The 19,823-nt window shown below is 45.5% G+C and overlaps 1 protein-coding gene across 1 annotated transcript in view; it reads right to left on the bottom strand.

The window, feature by feature from the left end:
• Positions 1 to 13,932: 13,932 nt before the first annotated feature.
• The window catches only part of LOC126188347 (serine/threonine-protein phosphatase 6 regulatory ankyrin repeat subunit A-like), a 77,548-nt gene continuing 71,657 nt past the window's right edge, over positions 13,933 to 19,823 (bottom strand). Inside the window, exons 8-9 of the mRNA XM_049929946.1 lie at positions 19,434 to 19,644; positions 13,933 to 14,227 (exon numbers count right to left, since the gene is read on the bottom strand). Coding sequence (XP_049785903.1) covers positions 13,969 to 14,227; positions 19,434 to 19,644 — 470 coding nt within the window. The 3' untranslated portion in view covers positions 13,933 to 13,968. The remainder of the gene's footprint in view (positions 14,228 to 19,433; positions 19,645 to 19,823) is intronic.

Raw genomic sequence — 19,823 nt, 5'->3', positions numbered from 1 at the left:
AATTACCTTTACACCTGTCGGTTTTCTTTGGTAAAGAGCGACGTCTTGAGCTCTATCTGCAAGGAAATCTCGAATTCCAGCCTCAAATCTGGTACGATACTCGTTGTGCTCGTCTTTGCTTCACTAAACGGCAATACGGGATGTTGTCAAGTGCCGACCCGAAGTCAAGGAATACGGCATCAACCAGACCGCAGATGTCGAAGTGCTGTGGATCTCATGGAGAAACACAGCGAGTTGAATTTCGCAGGATCTCTGTTTGCTGAATCAATGTTGATTTTTCTAGAGGAGATTTTAGTTCTCTAAAAATACTATAATTCTGAGGAAAAAACAAGTTCCATTATTCTATAACACATTGACTTCAACCATATAGCTCTATAATTGTGTGTATCTGTCTTGCGGCCCTCGTTGAAAACGGGTATGTCCTGCGGTTTTTTCCAGTCGTTAGGTACCCTTCGTTGCTCCAGAGATCTACAGTAAACTGCTGCTAGCTGGGGAGCAAGTTCTGTTGCACAGTCTTTCTAGAATCTTATACGTATCTCATCTGCACGAAGTAATGGGCGCTATCGAGAGGGGATCTCAAGTTCATTCCGTATTTCTGGATTTCCGGAAAGCTTTTGACACCGTTCCTCACAAGCGACTTTTAATCAAGCTGCGGGCCTATGGAGTATCGTCTCAGTTGTGCGACTGGATTCATGATTTTCTGTCAGGAAGGTCGCAGTTTGTAGTAATAGACGGCAAATCATCGAGTAAAACTGAAGTAATATCAAGTGTTCCCCAGGGAAGCGTCCTGGGACCTCTGCTGTTCCTGATCTATATAAATGACCTGGGTGACAATCTGAGCAGTTCTCTTTGGTTGTTCGCAGATGATGCTGTAATTTACTGTCTAGTAAGGTCATCCGAAGACCAGTATCAGTTGCAAAGCGATTTAGAAAAGATTGCTGTATGGTGTGGCAGGTGGCAGTTGACGCTAAATAACGAAAAGTGTGAGGTGATCCACATGAGTTCCAAAAGAAATCCGTTGGAATTCGATTACTCGATAGATAGTACAATTCTCAAGGCTGTCAATTCAACTAAGTACCTGGGTGTTAAAATTACGAACAACTTCAGTTGGAAAGACCACATAGATAATATTGTGGGGAAGGCGAGCCAAAGGTTGCGTTTCATTGGCAGGACACTTCGAAGATGCAACAAGTCCACTAAAGAGACAGCTTACACTACACTCGTTCGTCCTCTGTTAGAATATTGCTGCGCGGTGTGGGATCCTTACCAGGTGGGATTGACGGAGGACATCGAAAGGGTGCAAAAAAGGGCAGCTCGTTTTGTATTATCACGTAATAGGGGAGAGAGTATGGCAGATATGATACGCGAGTTGGGATGGAAGTCATTAAAGCAAAGACGTTTTTCGTCGCGGCGAGATCTATTTAAGAAATTTCAGTCACCAACTTTCTCTTCCGAATGCGAAAATATTTTGTTGAGCCCAACCTACATAGGTAGGTATGATCATAAAAATAAAATAAGAGAAATCAGAGCTCGAACAGAAAGGTTTAGGTGTTCGTTTTTCCCGCGCGCTGTTCGTGAGTGGAATGGTAGAGAGATAGTATGATTGTGGTTCGATGAACCCTCTGCCAAGCACTTAAATCTGAATTGCAGAGTAATCATGTAGATGTAGATGTAGATCTTTTTATTGCCTTTCTCTTCTGTGATCGGTTATCTCAATATCTGCTCTTTCGATGTTCGTACGATAATTGAGTGAAACAATTTCGGAAGACCGAATTCAGTATTTCGGTTTTTCCTCTATTATCTTCCGTTTTGGTGCGAGTATAGTCTCTGAGGGAACGAATAGATTATTTTGAACCACTTACTGATTTTACGTAAGACTAAAACCTACACTCCTGGAAATTGAAATAAGAACACCGTGAATTCATTGTCCCAGGAAGGGGAAACTTTATTGACACATTCCTGGGGTCAGATACATCACATGATCACACTGACAGAACCACAGGCACATAGACACAGGCAACAGAGCATGCAAAATGTCGGCACTAGTACAGTGTATATCCACCTTTCGCAGCAATGCAGGCTGCTATTCTCCCATGGAGACGATCGTAGAGATGCTGGATGTAGTCCTGTGGAACGGCTTGCCATGCCATTTCCACCTGGCGCCTCAGTTGGACCAGCGTTCGTGCTGGACGTGCAGACCGCGTGAGACGACGCTTCATCCAGTCCCAAACATGCTCAATGGGGGACAGATCCGGAGATCTTGCTGGCCAGGGTAGTTGACTTACACCTTCTAGAGCACGTTGGGTGGCACGGGATACATGCGGACGTGCATTGTCCTGTTGGAACAGCAAGTTGCCTTGCCGGTCTAGGAATGGTAGAACGATGGGTTCGATGACGGTTTGGATGTACCGTGCACTATTCAGTGTCCCCTCGACGATCACCAGTGGTGTACGGCCAGTGTAGGAGATCGCTCCCCACACCATGATGCCGGGTGTCGGCCCTGTGTGCCTCGGTCGTATGCAGTCCTGATTGTGGCGCTCACCTGCACGGCGCCAAACACGCATACGACCATCATTGGCACCAAGGCAGAAGCGACTCTCATCGCTGAAGACGACACGTCTCCATTCGTCCCTCCATTCACGCCTGTCGCGACACCACTGGAGGCGGGCTGCACGATGTTGGGGCGTGAGCGGAAGACGGCCTAACGGTGTGCGGGACCGTAGCCCAGCTTTATGGAGACGGTTGCGAATGGTCCTCGCCGATACCCCAGGAGCAACAGTGTCCCTAATTTGCTGGGAAGTGGCGGTGCGGTCCCCTACGGCACTGCGTAGGATCCTACGGTCTTGGCGTGCATCCGTGCGTCGCTGCGGTCCGGTCCCAGGTCGACGGGCACGTGCACCTTCCGCCGACCACTGGCGACAACATCGATGTACTGTGGAGACCTCACGCCCCACGTGTTGAGCAATTCGGCGGTACGTCCACCCGGCCTCCCGCATGCCCGCTATACGCCCTCGCTCAAAGTCCGTCAACTGCACATACGGTTCACGTCCACGCTGTCGCGGCATGCCACCAGTGTTAAAGACTGCGATGGAGCTCCGTATGCCACGGCAAACTGGCTGACACTGACGGCGGCGGTGCACAAATGCTGCGCAGCTAGCGCCATTCGACGGCCAACACCGCGGTTCCTGGTGTGTCCGCTGTGCCGTGCGTGTGATCATTGCTTGTACAGCCCTCTCGCAGTGTCCGGAGCAAGTATGGTGGGTCTGACACACCGGTGTCAATGTGTTCTTTTTTCCATTTCCAGGAGTGTATTAGGGCTTTCACTCAGATCGATTGACAGAATTTTACATTCAAAGTCACTGAACGGTTCTCTCATTGCTCTCTTCACGCACATTTTCATTTCGTTCAGCTTTTGTTTCTCAGCTAGGTTTTGGCTTCTCTTGAATCTGTGATGAAGCACTCTTTGTTTACGTGGCAGTTTTCTAATACGGCTATTATACCACGGTGGGTCATAAGACCTTGCTCGGAACATGCTTACCTGAGGCATATTGAACTGTGGTTTTGAATTTTTTCCATTTGTGCTCCAAGTCTTCGTCCTCATCACTGAATTTCTGATGCCGGCTGCCCAAGTACTCTGCAATTTGTATCCTGCCACTCTTGCTAACTAAAAATATTTTCCTACCTTTCTTGACATCCCTTGTAGAAGCTGTAGTCATAGTTGCTATCACGGCCTTATGACCACTGATACCTTCTTCTACTTTAACTGACTCAGTAAAATCAGGTCTGTTTCTTGCTAGGAGGTCTAAGACGTTACTTTCACCAGTTGATTCTCTGTCTATCATCTCAATGTAATTTTCTGATGCGACATTCAGAATAATGTCACACGAATCTCTGTTTTTGGCACCAGTTTTGAAATCATGATTCTCCCACTGGCGAGTTCAAGCGCCCCCCCCCCCCCCCCCCCCGGGTTCTGGGCGCTCAGTCCGGAACCGCGCGACTGCTACGGTCGCAGGTTCGAATCCTGCCTCGGGCATGGATGTGTGTGATGTCCTTAGGTTAGTTCGGTTTAAGTAGTTCTAAAAGTTATAGGGGACTGATGACCACATATGTTAAGTCCCATAGTGCTCAGAGCCATTTGAACCATTTTTGAACCAAGCGCCCCCCCCCCCCCCCCCCACTACAACTGTATGAACAGAAAAATTATTAAGGATATTCCCTTCGTTCTCTCTGAATCTCTCTACCACTACAGCTCCTGACTAATACGGTCTATAAAAGCATCCGATTACCATTGGCCGATCTTTGATGCTAACTTCACCCGGATTAATTCAAATTCTGGATTTGTGATAATCTCGCTAGATATTATCGAGTTCTTTACTGCAATAAATACGCCGCCACCATTAACGACTAACCTATCCTTATGATAAATATTCCAATCTGAACTTAGGATGTCGTTGCTCTTCACTTCCGTTTTCAACCATCTTTCTGTCGCTAATATTATCTGGACATTGTTGTTGTTGTTGTCGTTGTGGTCTTCAGTCCTGAGACTGGTTATAGCCTTCGATATGCGATACTAATTCTAGGACCTTTCCTTGGTTGTTCCTTTTCTGTATCGAATCTGTGAGTATGAGGGTTCGATGGTAACCTTGCAGCTGATGTAACTTCGATTTTGACAGGCAATTCGTCTCTGATTCCAAGGCGCGGTTTCTCTAACCTTAAAATTCCGATGTGCACACAACACTTACTACCGTAGCAGCCGCTTCCTGCCTATAGTGCATGCCTAATGTTGTGTCGGCAGATTAGCCAACACAACGCACACTAATTTAGAGGAGGCCGAAATGCACGCTATAATCTAACGCAGACTGGCGTGAGGTCTGGAACAGGATACGTAATGAATGCTATAAAAGTACGTAGGTGCTGGAATACTTAACTTTATTCCATCATATGTATACAGCGTTCTTGATGATACAAGTGAGACTCTCTCTAGAAATGGTTAATGGCGCCTTGCTAGGTCGTAGCCATGGACTTAGCTGAAGGCTATTCTAACTATCTCTCGGCAAATGAGAGAAAGGCTTCGTCAGTGTAGTCGCTAGCAAAGTCGTCCGTACAACTGGGTCGAGTGCTAGTAAGTCTCTCAAGACCTGCCGTGTGGCGGCGCTCGGTCTGCGATCACTGACAGTGGCGACCCGCGGGTCCGACATGTACTAATGGACCGCGGCCGATTTAAAGGCTACCACGTAGCAAGTGTCGTGTCTGGCGGTGACACCACACCTAACCTATTAAGGGGAACCCTACAGTTCTGCACCCGATAACCAAAGTGGAGAAGTTCGCATCCGATACCGGCGCAGAGCCGTCTGAGCCTCGGGTTTAGACCACCTTCCACTCTGCTCCAAACCAGAGGACCGCGACCGAGCTTAGGTACGACGCTACGAATAGACAGCTTTGCCTGCACTCCGCGCGCGATGCTAGTGGTCTTCACGATATCAGCTACTCCACGAAACGAGGCGAGGATGGTATCAGAACCCAAGCGGCAGGCGTCCTTCGTGCCGAAAAGCACCTCTACTTGCAGCTGGTTGTAGCCAGTGCGCTCGATAGCCGCGTGCAGGGTCTCCACGTCAAGGACGAGACCCGTGGCAATCTTTCACGCCCTGTACGCTACTCCAAACAGAGCACGACACAGTTTATACCGAACGTTACTGCAATGCATGTGTTATTCTGGACTACGATGCAGTGTTCCTTTGGACTTGCACGCATTGCATCGTAATCCGAAATTAACACAGGCACTGAAACATCGTATTTATCCATCGACACCGGGCAAGCGGCTTTCAAGTAACTTGTCTCCCCTGTACGGGAATAGATATAATGGATGTACGAGCACAGGCTGTAGACACACGGTTGACGAAATATGCATAAGCAGGAAATCCGGGTTCGAGTCCCGGTCCGGTACAAGTTTTCATTGTCGTCATTCCATTGTACACCTGATGGTTGCCCATACTCGCAACTGAGAATACATTTTTGTACAGCTTATACCAATCCCTCACCTTTTGACGATACGCAAACAGAAGCCATTCATTGGACACACTGCAAGAGACCAAGCCACACAGTGTTAACTGGGTAGGTAACGAGGTGAATTCCGGATAACGTACCGCGAATTCGAAAATACACCTGCGTATATTATGAAAATTCATGAGTGAAAATAACCAACTGCACTTCATATTTGACAACTGTTAATAGTAAATGTGTGCACAGAACTAATTATTGGTTACTCATTATTGTATGAGTAAGATCAAAATATTTTTCTGACCTAGTGCTGCAGTTAAGTACAAATAAATGGCGTTGTGCTGTTGTAAAGAGGTTTATACACAAGAAACAGAGTTCCATATAGTAATGTTACTAAAGCTTCTCAGTGATAAACTCGCAAATTTCTTGATAATAATTTATGTTTGCATGTTCATGAGCAATGAACAAACAACACTTGTTATTAGTTAGCGAATACCGTACATCTCCATAAAAATGCTTTCGTCCTATGCGTCACAATATTCAAAAAATATTGTAATTAAGCATTAATCGAAATATTACTGCTTTCTGCATAACGCGATTTGAATTACGATACGGCAGGCCTAATACGGTGAGTGGTTTCAGCACTGATGAATATTAGTGTTGTCCACGACGTACCGATGTTCGAGAAACTGTGTGTAAGGTGGGTTCAAAAAACATTAGACATCAGAAATAAAAGAAAGGCAATCAGATGCGTGCAGGGAGCTTTCGCAACAGTACGAGGCTGAAGGGGAGGCAGTTCTTCACTGTATTGTCTCTGGAGAGAAAAGTTGGGTGCATATTTAACCCACTATAAGAAGCTCTTAGTGGTTCAAGGTCTGCTGCTGATGAAGTCCAGGCAGCAGTGCGTAACCGGTTACTCACATGCCCCTAAGAATTCCTTGCACATGCAACTGAGGAGCTTGTCCGGCGCTGGCGCAAGTGCATGGAACATGAGGGGGATTACGTTGAAAAATAAATAAGTATTGTATTCCATTGTGGAATTCATGCTTTAAAAGAAGTCCGTTTTTACATTGAATGATCCTTGTATTCCAGTGGGTACTTACTAGTCTTTTCAGTAGAAAAATACACAATTTTAAGTGTTTGAGGCGCAGTGTAGTTATTTCACTGTGGCAATAGACGACACAGTTTTCTTCTGGTGAGGCGTACATTATGACACTTATACGACCTATTGTGTATAGAACTGGTGATCAAAATTTTTCCATCACTATGATTCGAAGCGGCTACCTCTAGGTCGAACACCAGTACATTGGCGCACCTCGATATTCCAGAGAGCAGAGGTGTGTGTTTTCAAAGTAAATTCTGTCAAACACTAGCTGTCACACTTATCACTAGACTACAATCTCAAGGCGATGGGTTTCACGATGTTAACATGAGAAACAGTCACAGATGGAAAGATTCAGGCCCTGTGAAGTCACTCGAAGTCACCGGAACGCCATAACCGGATTGCTGGGAACTGTGATTGTTTGTGAGGATTCGCTGTTATGCCAGTTAATTGTGATCTTACTCCCGACAAGAGAACGTAACTTACCCGGATAATACCTCACCGAAGAAAACCTTCGCTGTACTGCTGGCCCCATCAAAAACATAAGTCCTGTTGACATCAAACTCCACTACACCGGTCTGCACCTCGATCTTAGTGGAAGAACAGAAAGAAAGCTGGCCGTCTGCACGTTGACTCGCCACGCTGTCCAGCGCTGCTGTACCTGCCTACGTTGCACACAGAGGATGCTGGTTAGCGTACCAGACAAGGCGCAGCAGTCTCATTGAGGTTAGAACGTCAAGCACAGTCCACGACGTCAGCAGTCTCTCACATGATTTTACTGAAACTATTTATTACTAAAAATTGGTATTTACGGCACATTTCTTGTATATGTCAGCTTCATGGTGAAGTGCCCATCATTTCGATACTGGTCATACTTAAAAAAATGGCTCTGAGCACTATGGGACTTAACATCTATGGTCATCAGTCCCCTAGAACTTAGAACTACTTGAACCTAACTAACCTAAGGACAGAACACAACACCCAGCCATCACGAGGCAGAGAAAATCCCTGACCCCGCCGGGAATCGAACCCGGGAACCCGGGCGTGGGAAACGAGAACGCTACCGTACGACCACGAGATGCGGGCACTGGTCATACTTATTGTGATACAACTGTTTGAAGAAGACACTGCACGAGATTCGAAAGTTTGCAATGAAAAATAGAGGTCGCTAAGATTTTCTGTTGGTGCATATAACACTATACGTTGATGCAAATGAAATTTAGCTAAGATTTTGAAATTTTCTTTAGACTTGAGTGGAGCTCTCTATCTTTCTCTAGTCTTGAAAAAATGAATTTTATGTAGAGCGTTCCCTTCCAATCGAATGCACTCGACAATGAAATATTCCCAACATATTTCATATCTCCCAAAGCATTCGAGATATTGAAGTGAGATTTTGGAAAAGTGATAAGACACAAAGAAGAGAGTATTTTGCCATATGGTTAACATATGGAACTTTCTTAGCTATGTCGATATAACTGATGCTATAGATATTATTTGATTTTTTTCAATCCAGTACCGTAATTTTTAATAAGTGATCGATAGCTAGTGAAATTTTTTCTCTTATGTTACTGCAGGCGAACACAATGAGTTTTTCTCTAAGGTATTGACCTCTCTGGTCGACACGTGCTTATTTAATAAGACACACTGTTTCAAGATTCTGTCGCAATTGGCACTGCAATGCGAGTTTGTGCAAATTATACTGCGTTTTGGCAGAACAAGCGAAATTAAACCTGTTAACAAGATAAATGTAGTCGTTAGTCGTCCTTCAAATGAAGGAAGATTAGCAGTTCAGACAAAAATAAATCGCCTGTCGTGTTGTAAATTTGGCGTATTTTTAACAGGGAACGACCGGAATGGAAACTTACCGAAGGATTTTCTTCCTGTTCTTCATCTGAGAAATACGGAAACTATTCGCAGCAAATACTATACGATATTTCTGTTACTGTCCTCATTGAGAGTGAAGTGGTAAACTTCTTCACCATAATTATCTTTTGGTGTGTTAAAGATAGATTATATATATATTTATAATGTATTTAACCTTAACGAGTAGTCTCAAGTGGTTTATAAAGTAATGACTATCATGTCTTCTTAACTTTGTTATCCACAAATAAACAGGTATCAAATTTGTAATTTCTAATAGAACAATGCTGTATTTTCGCTGCAGAACGGAACTGACCCAATAAATCTCTTTCATAACTCTGAAGCTGTCGACTCACTGACAGCTTGCAGAACCTTCCCAACTACTCACCAAATTAGTAAATCATCGATGAATTAAAAGATATTTATAGTAAGAAGATCCACTCGCTCATTCTATATAGGGTTAGGAACAGAAAGATGGTACGCTGCTTGCTGTACATTTTCAAATGTCAAAGATAACTGAAGAGTATAGAGAAGTGTTCATTGCTTAAGATGAACTACGTTACAGAATTCCCTTGGAGTTACAACAGATTTGGTGTTTTTTTTTTCATTTGATTTTTTAAACTTTTTTCAGAAGTGTCATCAGTAATGAGTTCTAGATAAAATTATCAAGATGGCACGTTAAGTGTTGCTTCTTTTGCCAAAACACAACAGAAATGGAAAAAAACTTAATGATTGTATGTGTTAATGAAAAGGTAGTTTACAAGGCACACAGTGAGGTTACAAATATTTTTTATTAAACTGTTTTTTTTTAATCGCTAGAACAAGGTCGTTCAGTAGTTCTTATACAAGCACTTGCCATTCTCGCAATAATCCGATGGTGTACTTGCGTCAATATCAGGGTGCTTCTCCAGCGACATCAGTGGGTTAACGCCTTTGTTTTTATAGTCATCTCTGTGTTCTATTTTTATTGTGTTTTGGCAAAAGAAGCAAAATTCAATCTGGTGTCTAGGTAAATGTATTGTATGTGAATTCATCACTGACCACAATTCTGAAAAAATTTAATAAATCAGATGAAAATAAATCACCAAATCTGCTTTTATTCCAGAGGAGTCCTGTAACCCAGTGTATCTTAACCAATGAACAGGTGGGACTGAAAATTAGCGAAGGATTTTATTTATACACTTCAGTTATCTTTGATATTAAAAAATGTACAGCAAATAGCATACCGTCTTTGCGTTCCTATCCCTGTACAGAGTGAGCCAGTGAATTTCTTACTGTAAATTTCTTTTAATTCATCAGTGGTAATGACTCTAATGAATAGTTGGCAAGGTTCTGCAAGTTCTCAGTGTGCGCACAGCTTCAGAGTGAGGAAAGAGTTTTATTAGGTCAGGTCTACTCGACAAGAAAAGTGCAACATTGTTCTATTAGGAATTGCAATTTTGATGCCTGTTCATCTGTAGATAACAATGTTATGAAAATATGATAGTCTGTACTTTATGAACCACTCGATACTACTCATTACAGTTCAAATAGATTAAGCTGTGAGCGTTCACCACTTAACACTGAATGGGGACAGGAACAGAGATATGGTATAGTACTTGCTGTGAATAGTTTTCATATTTCTGAGACGAAAAACAGGAAGAAAATCCTTTTCCACTACAATTGTTCCCAATTAAAAATACGATAGGTTACAGAATTCCGCAAAATTTGCGACGCATTGAGGATTTATTTTTGTCTGAATCGTTAACTGTTTCTCATTTGAAGAAGCATTATCACTTATGAGTAATGACTACATTTATCTTATTGGCAGGTTTAATTTTTCTTGTTTTGCCAAAACACAGCATAATTTGCACAAACTCACCTTACAGTAGCTATTGCGACAGAATCTTGAAATAGTGTGTCTTATTAAACAAGTAATTGGCGACAGAAAACCTGATTGTGTCGGCCTGCAGTAACATAAGAGAAGAAATTTCATGTTTGGTTTCATACCAGGAAGCGAATTCTCTTTTGACAAGCCATTGAAGACTTATTAAAAAATACAGAACTGGATTGAAAACAATTAAATTTATAGCATCAGCTATATCGACGTAGAAAAGAAAGTTCCAATATGAACCATATCGTAAAAAATCTCCTCTTTGAGTGCTACTATTTGCCAAATTCTAGTTTCGATATCTTGAGCAGATTAGAAGGTTCGAGATGTGATAGAATTATTTTATTCTCACACGTGTTCCATCGGTAACAAATAAGCTACATACGAGGTGTGGCTTAAAAAAAAACCGGACTAGTACTGGTGAAACAATAAAACGAATGCAATAAGGCTGAAAGTCGCGTGGCCTGTCACGTGACTCTCGCTCCGCCTACTGCTCGAGTTTCATCTGCCTCCTGCACTCAGTCTGCCCGTGGCGTCTGTTTTAAGTAGTTGACGTTTTGTCTGTGCGTCGGAAAATGTTGAGTGTACAGAAAGAACAGCGTGTTAACATCAAATTTTGTTTCAAACTAGGAAAATCTGCAAGTGAAACGTTTGTAATGTTACAACAAGTGTACGGTGATGATTGTTTATCGCGAACACAAGTGTTTGAGTGGTTTAAACGATTTAAAGATGGCCGCGAAGACACCAGTGATGACACTCGCACTGGCAGACCATTGTCAGCAAAAACTGATGCAAACATTGAAAAAATCGGTAAACTTGTTCGACAAGATCACCGTTTAACAATCAGAGCAGTGTCTGAGTTAACAGGAGTTGACAAGGAAAGTGTTAGGCAGATTCTTCATGAAAGTTTCAACATGAACAAAGTGTGTTCAAAAATGGTTCCAAAGTGTCTCACAATTGAACAGAAGGAACGCCGAAGAATGATTTGTTCTGACATCCTGGAAAACATTGAAAGTGATCCCACCTTCTTACAAAATGTTATTACTTGCGATGAATCGTGGTTTTTTACTTACGATCCCGAAACTAAACGCCAATCGATGCATTGGAAAACTCCTGGTTCTCCACGACAAAAAAAATCACGAATGTCAAAATCGAAATTCAAGGCAATGATGATTGTTTTTTTTTTGACATCAAAGGGATTGTGCACATTGATTGGGTACCAGAGGGACAAACAGTGAATCAGCATTACTACATTAGCGTCCTGGCTACCCTACGTGAGCGAGTACGGAGAAAACGGAACGATTTGTGGAGAAAAAAGTCATGGATCCTTCACCAAGACAATGCCCCAGCTCACAGTGCGTTGTCAGTGAAGACGTTTTTGGTTAAACACAACATTCCCATCTTAGATCATCCACCCTACTCACCTGATTTGGCCCCCTGTGACTTTTTTCTTTTCCCTAAAGTCAAGTCAGCTTTGAAAGGAACTAGATTTGAGACTGTTGAAGCAGTAAAAGAAAAAGCGACGGAAGTAATGTATGGACTTACCGAAAATGATCTGCAGCATTGCTATGAACACTGGAAAATTCGTATGGAGCGGTGTAGAGACCGAGGAGGAGAGTACATTGAAGGATATAACATGAAATTGTAAATAATTGTAAATAAATGTTTTTTCCAGCATCAGTCCGGTTTTTTTCTAGCCGCACCTCGTATAATACATTTTTTCAAGATTGGAGACATAGACTTCCAAGTCTAAAGAAAAGTTTAATATCTTAGCTAAATTTCATTTGCAGCAACACATGGTGAAATGTACATTAAACGCAAATCATAGTGATTTGTGTTTTTCATTGCAGACTTTTCGAATTTCGTGCAGTGTCTTCCTTAAATGCGAAATGATCTTTACGGAGATGGCGGGCACTTCAACACGAAGCTGACACTTAAAGCTATAAGTGATGTAAAAATCGAATTCCTTTACCGAATAGTTTCTGTAAAACTGTTCGAGAATGATTGCAGGGCGCACGCCTCTACTCTGTCAGCGCAGCGCATTGCCAACCAGCGCGTTGAAAGCGGGCGAAGAATGTCGCGTTCAGTCTGGCTGGCCGGTTTCCGCGAGACTGCGCTGGTCAGTGGTCGGCAGCACCACCCGGCTGTCACTGTGTGCCGCCTCATGAGGTAACGAGGCTAGGTCAAACCGGCTGGCGCTGGGGCCCCCTGGACAGGTAGCCTGCTGTCTTTCTATGTACACTATTAGGGTTGTGAGGTGGCTATTAATAGGAGTCGCTAGGATGGTCATGTGCCATGGGGTTTTAGTTTAGTCTATTGATCTTGTCATTCATACGAATATCCATCCAATTAAATGTTACACATATTGTATTTTTATTTTCATCAGAATGACAATATTTGGAGAAATTGCAGACCTCTGTAGTCATTCTTTGCACTTTAAATTAATGACATAAGGCAGTGAATACACGAGTTCTTCATTTGCAAGGGGGAGGCTCATTATATAAGACCAGACCTATTTACAGATTACGTGAAACTAAGGACAGCAAGAACCATATCCATTTCGAGGAACGTATAATTTAGTACCTGAAGTACAGATTGCCAGCTAATGTTATATGAGCCGGGCTTCTTTCCAACTTTTACAGATATTGGGGACTTTCTCCACTCCCAGAAAACCACAGTCCTCCCATGTCATATTGCACATTCATGAGAAAATAATACTATCGAGGGAGCCACGCTTCTTTAAATTGGGTCAACAAAGCAGGGTAGGTTGTAAGTTGTTGTTCCACGTCATGCTGGTGACTGAGCAATGAAGGTAGCATTTCGGTTTATTTTCAAATATTTTTAATGTGGTTATGCATTGTTGGGTGTGGAACTCAGCTGCTCTTTTGCGGATGAGTTTCATTGCACACTACTTAACTGACTGCATCATGGCAACACTCGTTTCCTCTTGCGTTTTCTTAAGTGGTACCGGGGCTGCTCGGCCATCCTGTAGAACAGCAATAGCTTCTAACTGACACAGAAAATGGGAGGTGCACTTGACAGTGGTTTTTATTGTATCAAAAACCTGAAGTAATGAAATGATTTATCATTATCTTTTATTAGGTACTTTATTTCATAATCATTCCTTATATATTGCTTTTCATTTCTTAGCATCTGCAAGTCTCTTCCTTGAGGCAGCAACCTTCTCAAATATTGCCTCATACTTCCTCGCCTTGCCGCCTAGCCTGCGAGCCAAGTCCAGTGGGAGCTGCCCTTGGCTGTTCCTGGCCCTGTGGTCCGCGCCGTTCTCCAGCAGGAGCCGCACCAGCCTCACGTGGTTGGCGTCGACGGCGGCGTGCAGCGGCGTGTTACTGTCGCAGTCCCGTGACTCGATGTCGCACCCAGCGCTCAGCAGCAGCCTGCGACAATGCTCCTGTATATTATAGAGGGGCGTTCAGAAAGAAACGGGCCCGAGGCATAATTACAGAAACCAGTCCTTGTGTGTTAGAAGTTGCTGTGGCCTTCTCCACCAGACATCACGGCGCCTGGAGTATCAGCAACCAAACTGACAGCCTGCAGCCGCGGGCTGCCCGCCTCGCAGGCACACCGAAGCACTACACAACCGACAGACAATATTGATGAACGGCCACAGCAACAACAACAACAACAACACCACAGCAAAGACACCAGCGGCCACCAGGAGCCACTACCGGCCTACATAAACATAAGGAAGAGGTCGCTGCAGATCCCGGAACTATTTTCACACGTCAAACCACGTGATGGAAAATAGTTCCGAGGTACTCATCCGCCGAAGCACTATAAAGGCCGGCGCTCGGCCTCACATTGGCAGTTCATCGACTGCCAGCAGACTTGGATAGCTGCCGCCCCAGCAGCCCAGCTTGGATCTTCTCATTGATCTCTGGATTAGGCTCGGTATACCGGAGAAGTCTCTGGCGGAGACTAGTAGGAAATTATTTCATTTGTTTTCCATGTTATTCTTGTATGTAGTTGTGATTTGAAGACGGATCACTGTTTTGTGTTGGTGTTATGCTTGGAGAATTTGTTTCGGTTAATTGAACAGTCCAATACATTGTTTTCAGACTTTGATCGTTAGTTTCGTCTGCTTACGCAGACATATCAGATGTACTGACCCTGGCTGTTGATACTGTGACACAAGGCGGTGAATGTGTGTCTCATAAAATTCCCGGGGCTGCAATATTAACCAGTTCCGCACGTACAGCTCGACGTCGTCGTCCGAGGTGAAACGTTTGTCCCTCAGAGCCTTTTTAAGGGGACCAAAAATGGCGTAATCACAGGGAGAGAGGTCCGGACTGTATGGAGGGTGGCCAAGTACATCCCATTTGAATTTCTGCAGGAATGCTGCGACTGTGTCGGCCGTATGAGGGTTTGCATTGTCGTGGAGCAGAATGACCCCACAGGTGAGATCGCCTGGTCATTTTGATTTGATCGCTTGGCAAAGGGTGGTCGAGATTTGCGAGTAACGCTGGGCATTCACTGTTGTCCCGTGCTGAAGGAAGTGAATCAGAAGGAGACCATCTTGGTCAAAGAAGAACGTCAGCATATGGACAAACGATTCACCTCGGACGTCGACGTCCAGCTGTACATCCGGAACGGTTAACATCACAGCCCCAGGAATTTTATGAGATAGCCGTTCACTGCCTTGTGTCACAGTGGGACAAGTGTCTCAAGAGCCAGGGTCAATACTTCTAACATACAGGTACTGGTTTCTGTAATTATGCCTCCGGCTCGTTTCTTTTTGAACGCCCCTTTTACTATCCTATCCGTACCATACAGTTGCACCATTGTTGCTTTTATGATGGTGGAAATATTCTAGGTGAAAAATGGGTCCTGCATTCGCGAAATACTAGTGTTTGTCCTTCAAGCGTAACTGTTCACTGTAATGATCGTGTATTGAGCGCGTTTTTGTGTTATTGACGACGTCGAGAGTGAGACTCACTGTTGGCACATAGCACACTACACATTCATAGCTTCAAGGTGACCTGAACGTCGTCGTTTGCCTGACAGAGCGTCATCAGTCTTGTGACAAAACACTCATTCTTCGGGACGAAGCCACTTTGCTGTTTCCAATGTACGAGTATATTGCTCGCAGTTTCTCAGCAATGACCTCTACCAGTTTCAGACACTTGTCTATAGTCTAGCCCTCAACAACTGAGCTGAGGTGTGCCCTGAGTTTACTCGAAGTTCTTTGGTGGTGACTACAAGTCGTCGCCATACCAACACCAACTGAAATTATATGCTCTAAGTAAAAAAAGACGCACCATGAAGGAATTAGCCGAATGGAAGAGAAATATGTAGATGTTGTGCACATGTATAGACAAACAAATGATTAGTTTCAGAAAAATTGGACGATTTATTCAAGAAAAAATAAAATGATCATATAGCATTGATGGCAGGGACTCCCCAGGGGAAGTTCGGCCGCCGAATGGCAAATCCTCTCAGTTGACGCCACTTTGGGCGATTTGCATGCCGATGTGCTTAATTGGTGACAGATACGGTAATCGAGGAGGCCAAGGAAGCTTGTCGACACTCTGTAGAACAAATGGGTTACAACAGCTATATGTGGACGAGCGTTATCCTGTTACGAAACACCCCCTGGAATTCTATTCATGAATGGCAGCACAACAGGTCGAATCACGAGACTGATGTACAAGTTTGGAGTCAGGATGCGTGGGATGACCACGAGCATGCTCCTGCTGTCATACGAAATCGCACCTCAGACCATAACTCCAGGTGTGGGTCCATTGTGTGTAGCACACAAACAGGTTGCTTGCAGGTTTTCAACTGGCCTCCTCTAACCAACACATTGCCATCAGTGGTATCCGAGCAGAACCAGCTTTCATCAAAAAGCAGAAGACCTCAAAATGCCCTCCAATGAGCTCTCGCTTGACAGGACTGATATATCAAGATGGTATCTGTTCTTTCGGACATGTCTGAAAGAAGAGATACTATCTTCATATATCAGTCCTGGAAATGGAAAAAAGAACACATTGACACTGGTGTGTCAGACCCACAATACTTGCTCCGGACACTGCGAGAGGGCTGTACAAGCAATGATCACACGCACGGCACAGCGGACACACCAGGAACCGCGGTGTTGGCCGTCGAATGGCGCTAGCTGCGCAGCATTTGTGCACCGCCGCCGTCAGTGTCAGCCAGTTTGCCGTGGCATACGGAGCTCCATCGCAGTCTTTAACACTGGTAGCATGCCGCGACAGCGTGGACGTGAACCGTATGTGCAGTTGACGGACTTTGAGCGAGGGCGTATAGTGGGCATGCGGGAGGCCGGGTGGACGTACCGCCGAATTGCTCAACACGTGGGGCATGAGGTCTCCACAGTACATCGATGTTGTCGCCAGTGGTCGGCGGAAGGTGCACGTGCCCGTCGACCTGGGACCGGACGGCAGCGACGCACGATTGCACGCCAAGACCGTAGGATCCTACGCAGTGCCGTAGGGGACCGCACCGCCACTTCCCAGCAAATTAGGGACACTGTTGCTCCTGGGGTATCGGCGAGGACCATTCGCAACCGTCTCCATGAAGCTGGGCTACGGTCCCGCACACCGTTAGGCCGTCTTCCGCTCACGCCCCAACATCGTGCAGCCCGCCTCCAGTGGTGTCGCGACAGGCGTGAATGGAGGGACGAATGGAGACGTGTCGTCTTCAGCGATGAGAGTCGCTTCTGCCTTGGTGCCAATGATGGTCGTATGCGTGTTTGGCGCCGTGCAGGTGAGCGCCACAATCAGGACTGCATACGACCGAGGCACACAGGGCCAACACTCGGCATCATGGTGTGGGGAGCGATCTCCTACACTGGCCGTACACCACTGGTGATCGTCAAGGGGACACTGAATAGTGCACGGTACATCCAAATCGTCATCGAACCCATCGTTCTACCATTCCTAGACCGGCAAGGGAACTTGCTGTTCCAACAGGACAATGCACATCCGCATGTATCCCGTGCCACTCAACGTGCTCTAGAAGGTGTAAGTCAACTACCCTGTCCAGCAAGATCTCCGGATCTGTCCCCCATTGAGCATGTTTGGGACTGGATGAAGCGTCGTCTCACGCGGTCTGCACGTCCACCACGAACGCTGGTCCAACTGAGGCGCCAGGTGGAAACGGCATGGCAAGCCGTTCCACAGGACTACATCCAGCATCTCTACGATCGTCTCCATGGGAGAATAGGAGCCTGCATTGCTGCGAAAGGTGGATATACACTGTACTAGTGCCGACATTGTGCATGCTCTGTTGCCTGTGTCTATGTGCCTGTGGTTCTATCAGTGTGATCATGTGATGTATCTGACCCCAGGAATGTGTTAATAAAGTTTCCCCTTCCTGGGACAATGAATTCACGGTGTTCTTATTTCAATTTACAGGAGTGTAGTTAAGGCTAACCGGTCATTGACCTCCTTCTTATGTGCGGATGCACACAAATTGCCCAAACTCTTACGGGACTCGGTAAGATTGTCTGCCATGAGCAATGAGTGTAATGGGCAGGGAACTACGAATGTAGTCTGTGGACATTAAGGTGGGACTGTGGGTGTCACAGGGAGTGTGCTAGCATAAGTCCCTGCAGTCGCACTATCCTCTGTGCCCTCGGTGGCTCGGGTGGATAGAGCATCTGCCACGTGAGCAGGAGATCCCGGGTTCGAGTCCCTGTCAGGGCACACATTTTCAACTGTCCCCACTGGAGTACATCGACGCCTGTCGGCAGCTTAGGGTCTCAATTTAATTATCATTTCATGACAGCACTGAAGTCGCAAATGGCTGTGGTTCGGGGTCAGTGGAATTCATGTTACAGGCTGTCTCGCTCGGAGCTGTTGTCGAAGTAACTGATTTGTAAGAGTTCCTTGTGTTACTGTGGCACTAGGTACTGCTCAGATTGCTGCTGCAGATGCAGTGCGATGCGCCAGAGCCAAACACGAACACGATGGTATCGCCTCTCGGTAGTGCCTCGTGGCTGTCCAGAACCCAGTTTTCTCGAGGCCGTACATTCTCCTGACCACCACTGCCCATAATATTATACAGCAGCTAAATTCCTGTGAAGCCTTTCTGCAGTATCAGAGAAGGAATATCTAGCTTCTCGTAGCGCTATTACACGACTTCGTTCAGACTCAGTGAGGTGTTGGCAATGGCGTGTTTGTCGCCTTAAAGGCGTTCTCGACTAACATCAACTCACCACATTCAATCGCAAAGGCAAGTAACGGCCATTACAATTACAATGTGTGTTTAAAGGAAACCTGATTGGTATCCTCTTAGTAGCACTACTAACGCCACTCTTATGTGACTAACGCGAAATTTGAGTGGACATCGTCTTTCAGATGTAAAAACACACCTACAAGCTTTCGTTTATGCTGTACAACTCCTTCTTCGTGTTGTAATTTTTTTTCCACCCCGTGTAATTGAATGTCCTCCTCCGGACTCCTCTTCCACTGACCCAAGAATTTGTCTCAAGATGTTATTTCGCTAAATCCCTCATTCTGAGTTCGATGCTGTAACGCGGTAAAGCTGCGCGGCAGAAAGCAGCAGCGCCCACGCCCGCGCCCGCGCCTGCCGCGGCCTCCCCGCCCGCTTCCAGCTCACCTGGCGACGTCGTGGCGGTCGCCGGCGCAGGCGGCGTGCAGAGGCGTGCGGCCCCTGCTGTCGCGCGCCTCCGCCTCCACCCCAGCGGCGCCCAGCAGCGCCTGCGCCGTACCCTCGTTGGCCGCGTCGTGCAGAGGTTGGCGGCCCTGCGCGTCGCGCGCGCGCACGTCCGCCCCGTACTGCAGCAGCAGCTCGCACACCGCGCTGCTCCCTGCACACGCGTTATCCTCTTTGTACACTCACTGTATCCTACCAATGAATCAAAGTCTGTCATCATCTTTACCTACGACTGGGCCTATGTGACCACTTTATATCGTACATCTACAAAGCACATTTAGAGAAGGCATTTGACAATATGGAGAGGAATACACACTGATATTTTTAAGTTAT

Source organism: Schistocerca cancellata, chromosome 5, assembly GCF_023864275.1.
Source record: "Schistocerca cancellata isolate TAMUIC-IGC-003103 chromosome 5, iqSchCanc2.1, whole genome shotgun sequence".
NCBI classification, from domain to species: Eukaryota; Metazoa; Arthropoda; class Insecta; order Orthoptera; family Acrididae; genus Schistocerca; species Schistocerca cancellata.
This window is presented reverse-complemented; position numbering and strand designations above follow the sequence as displayed.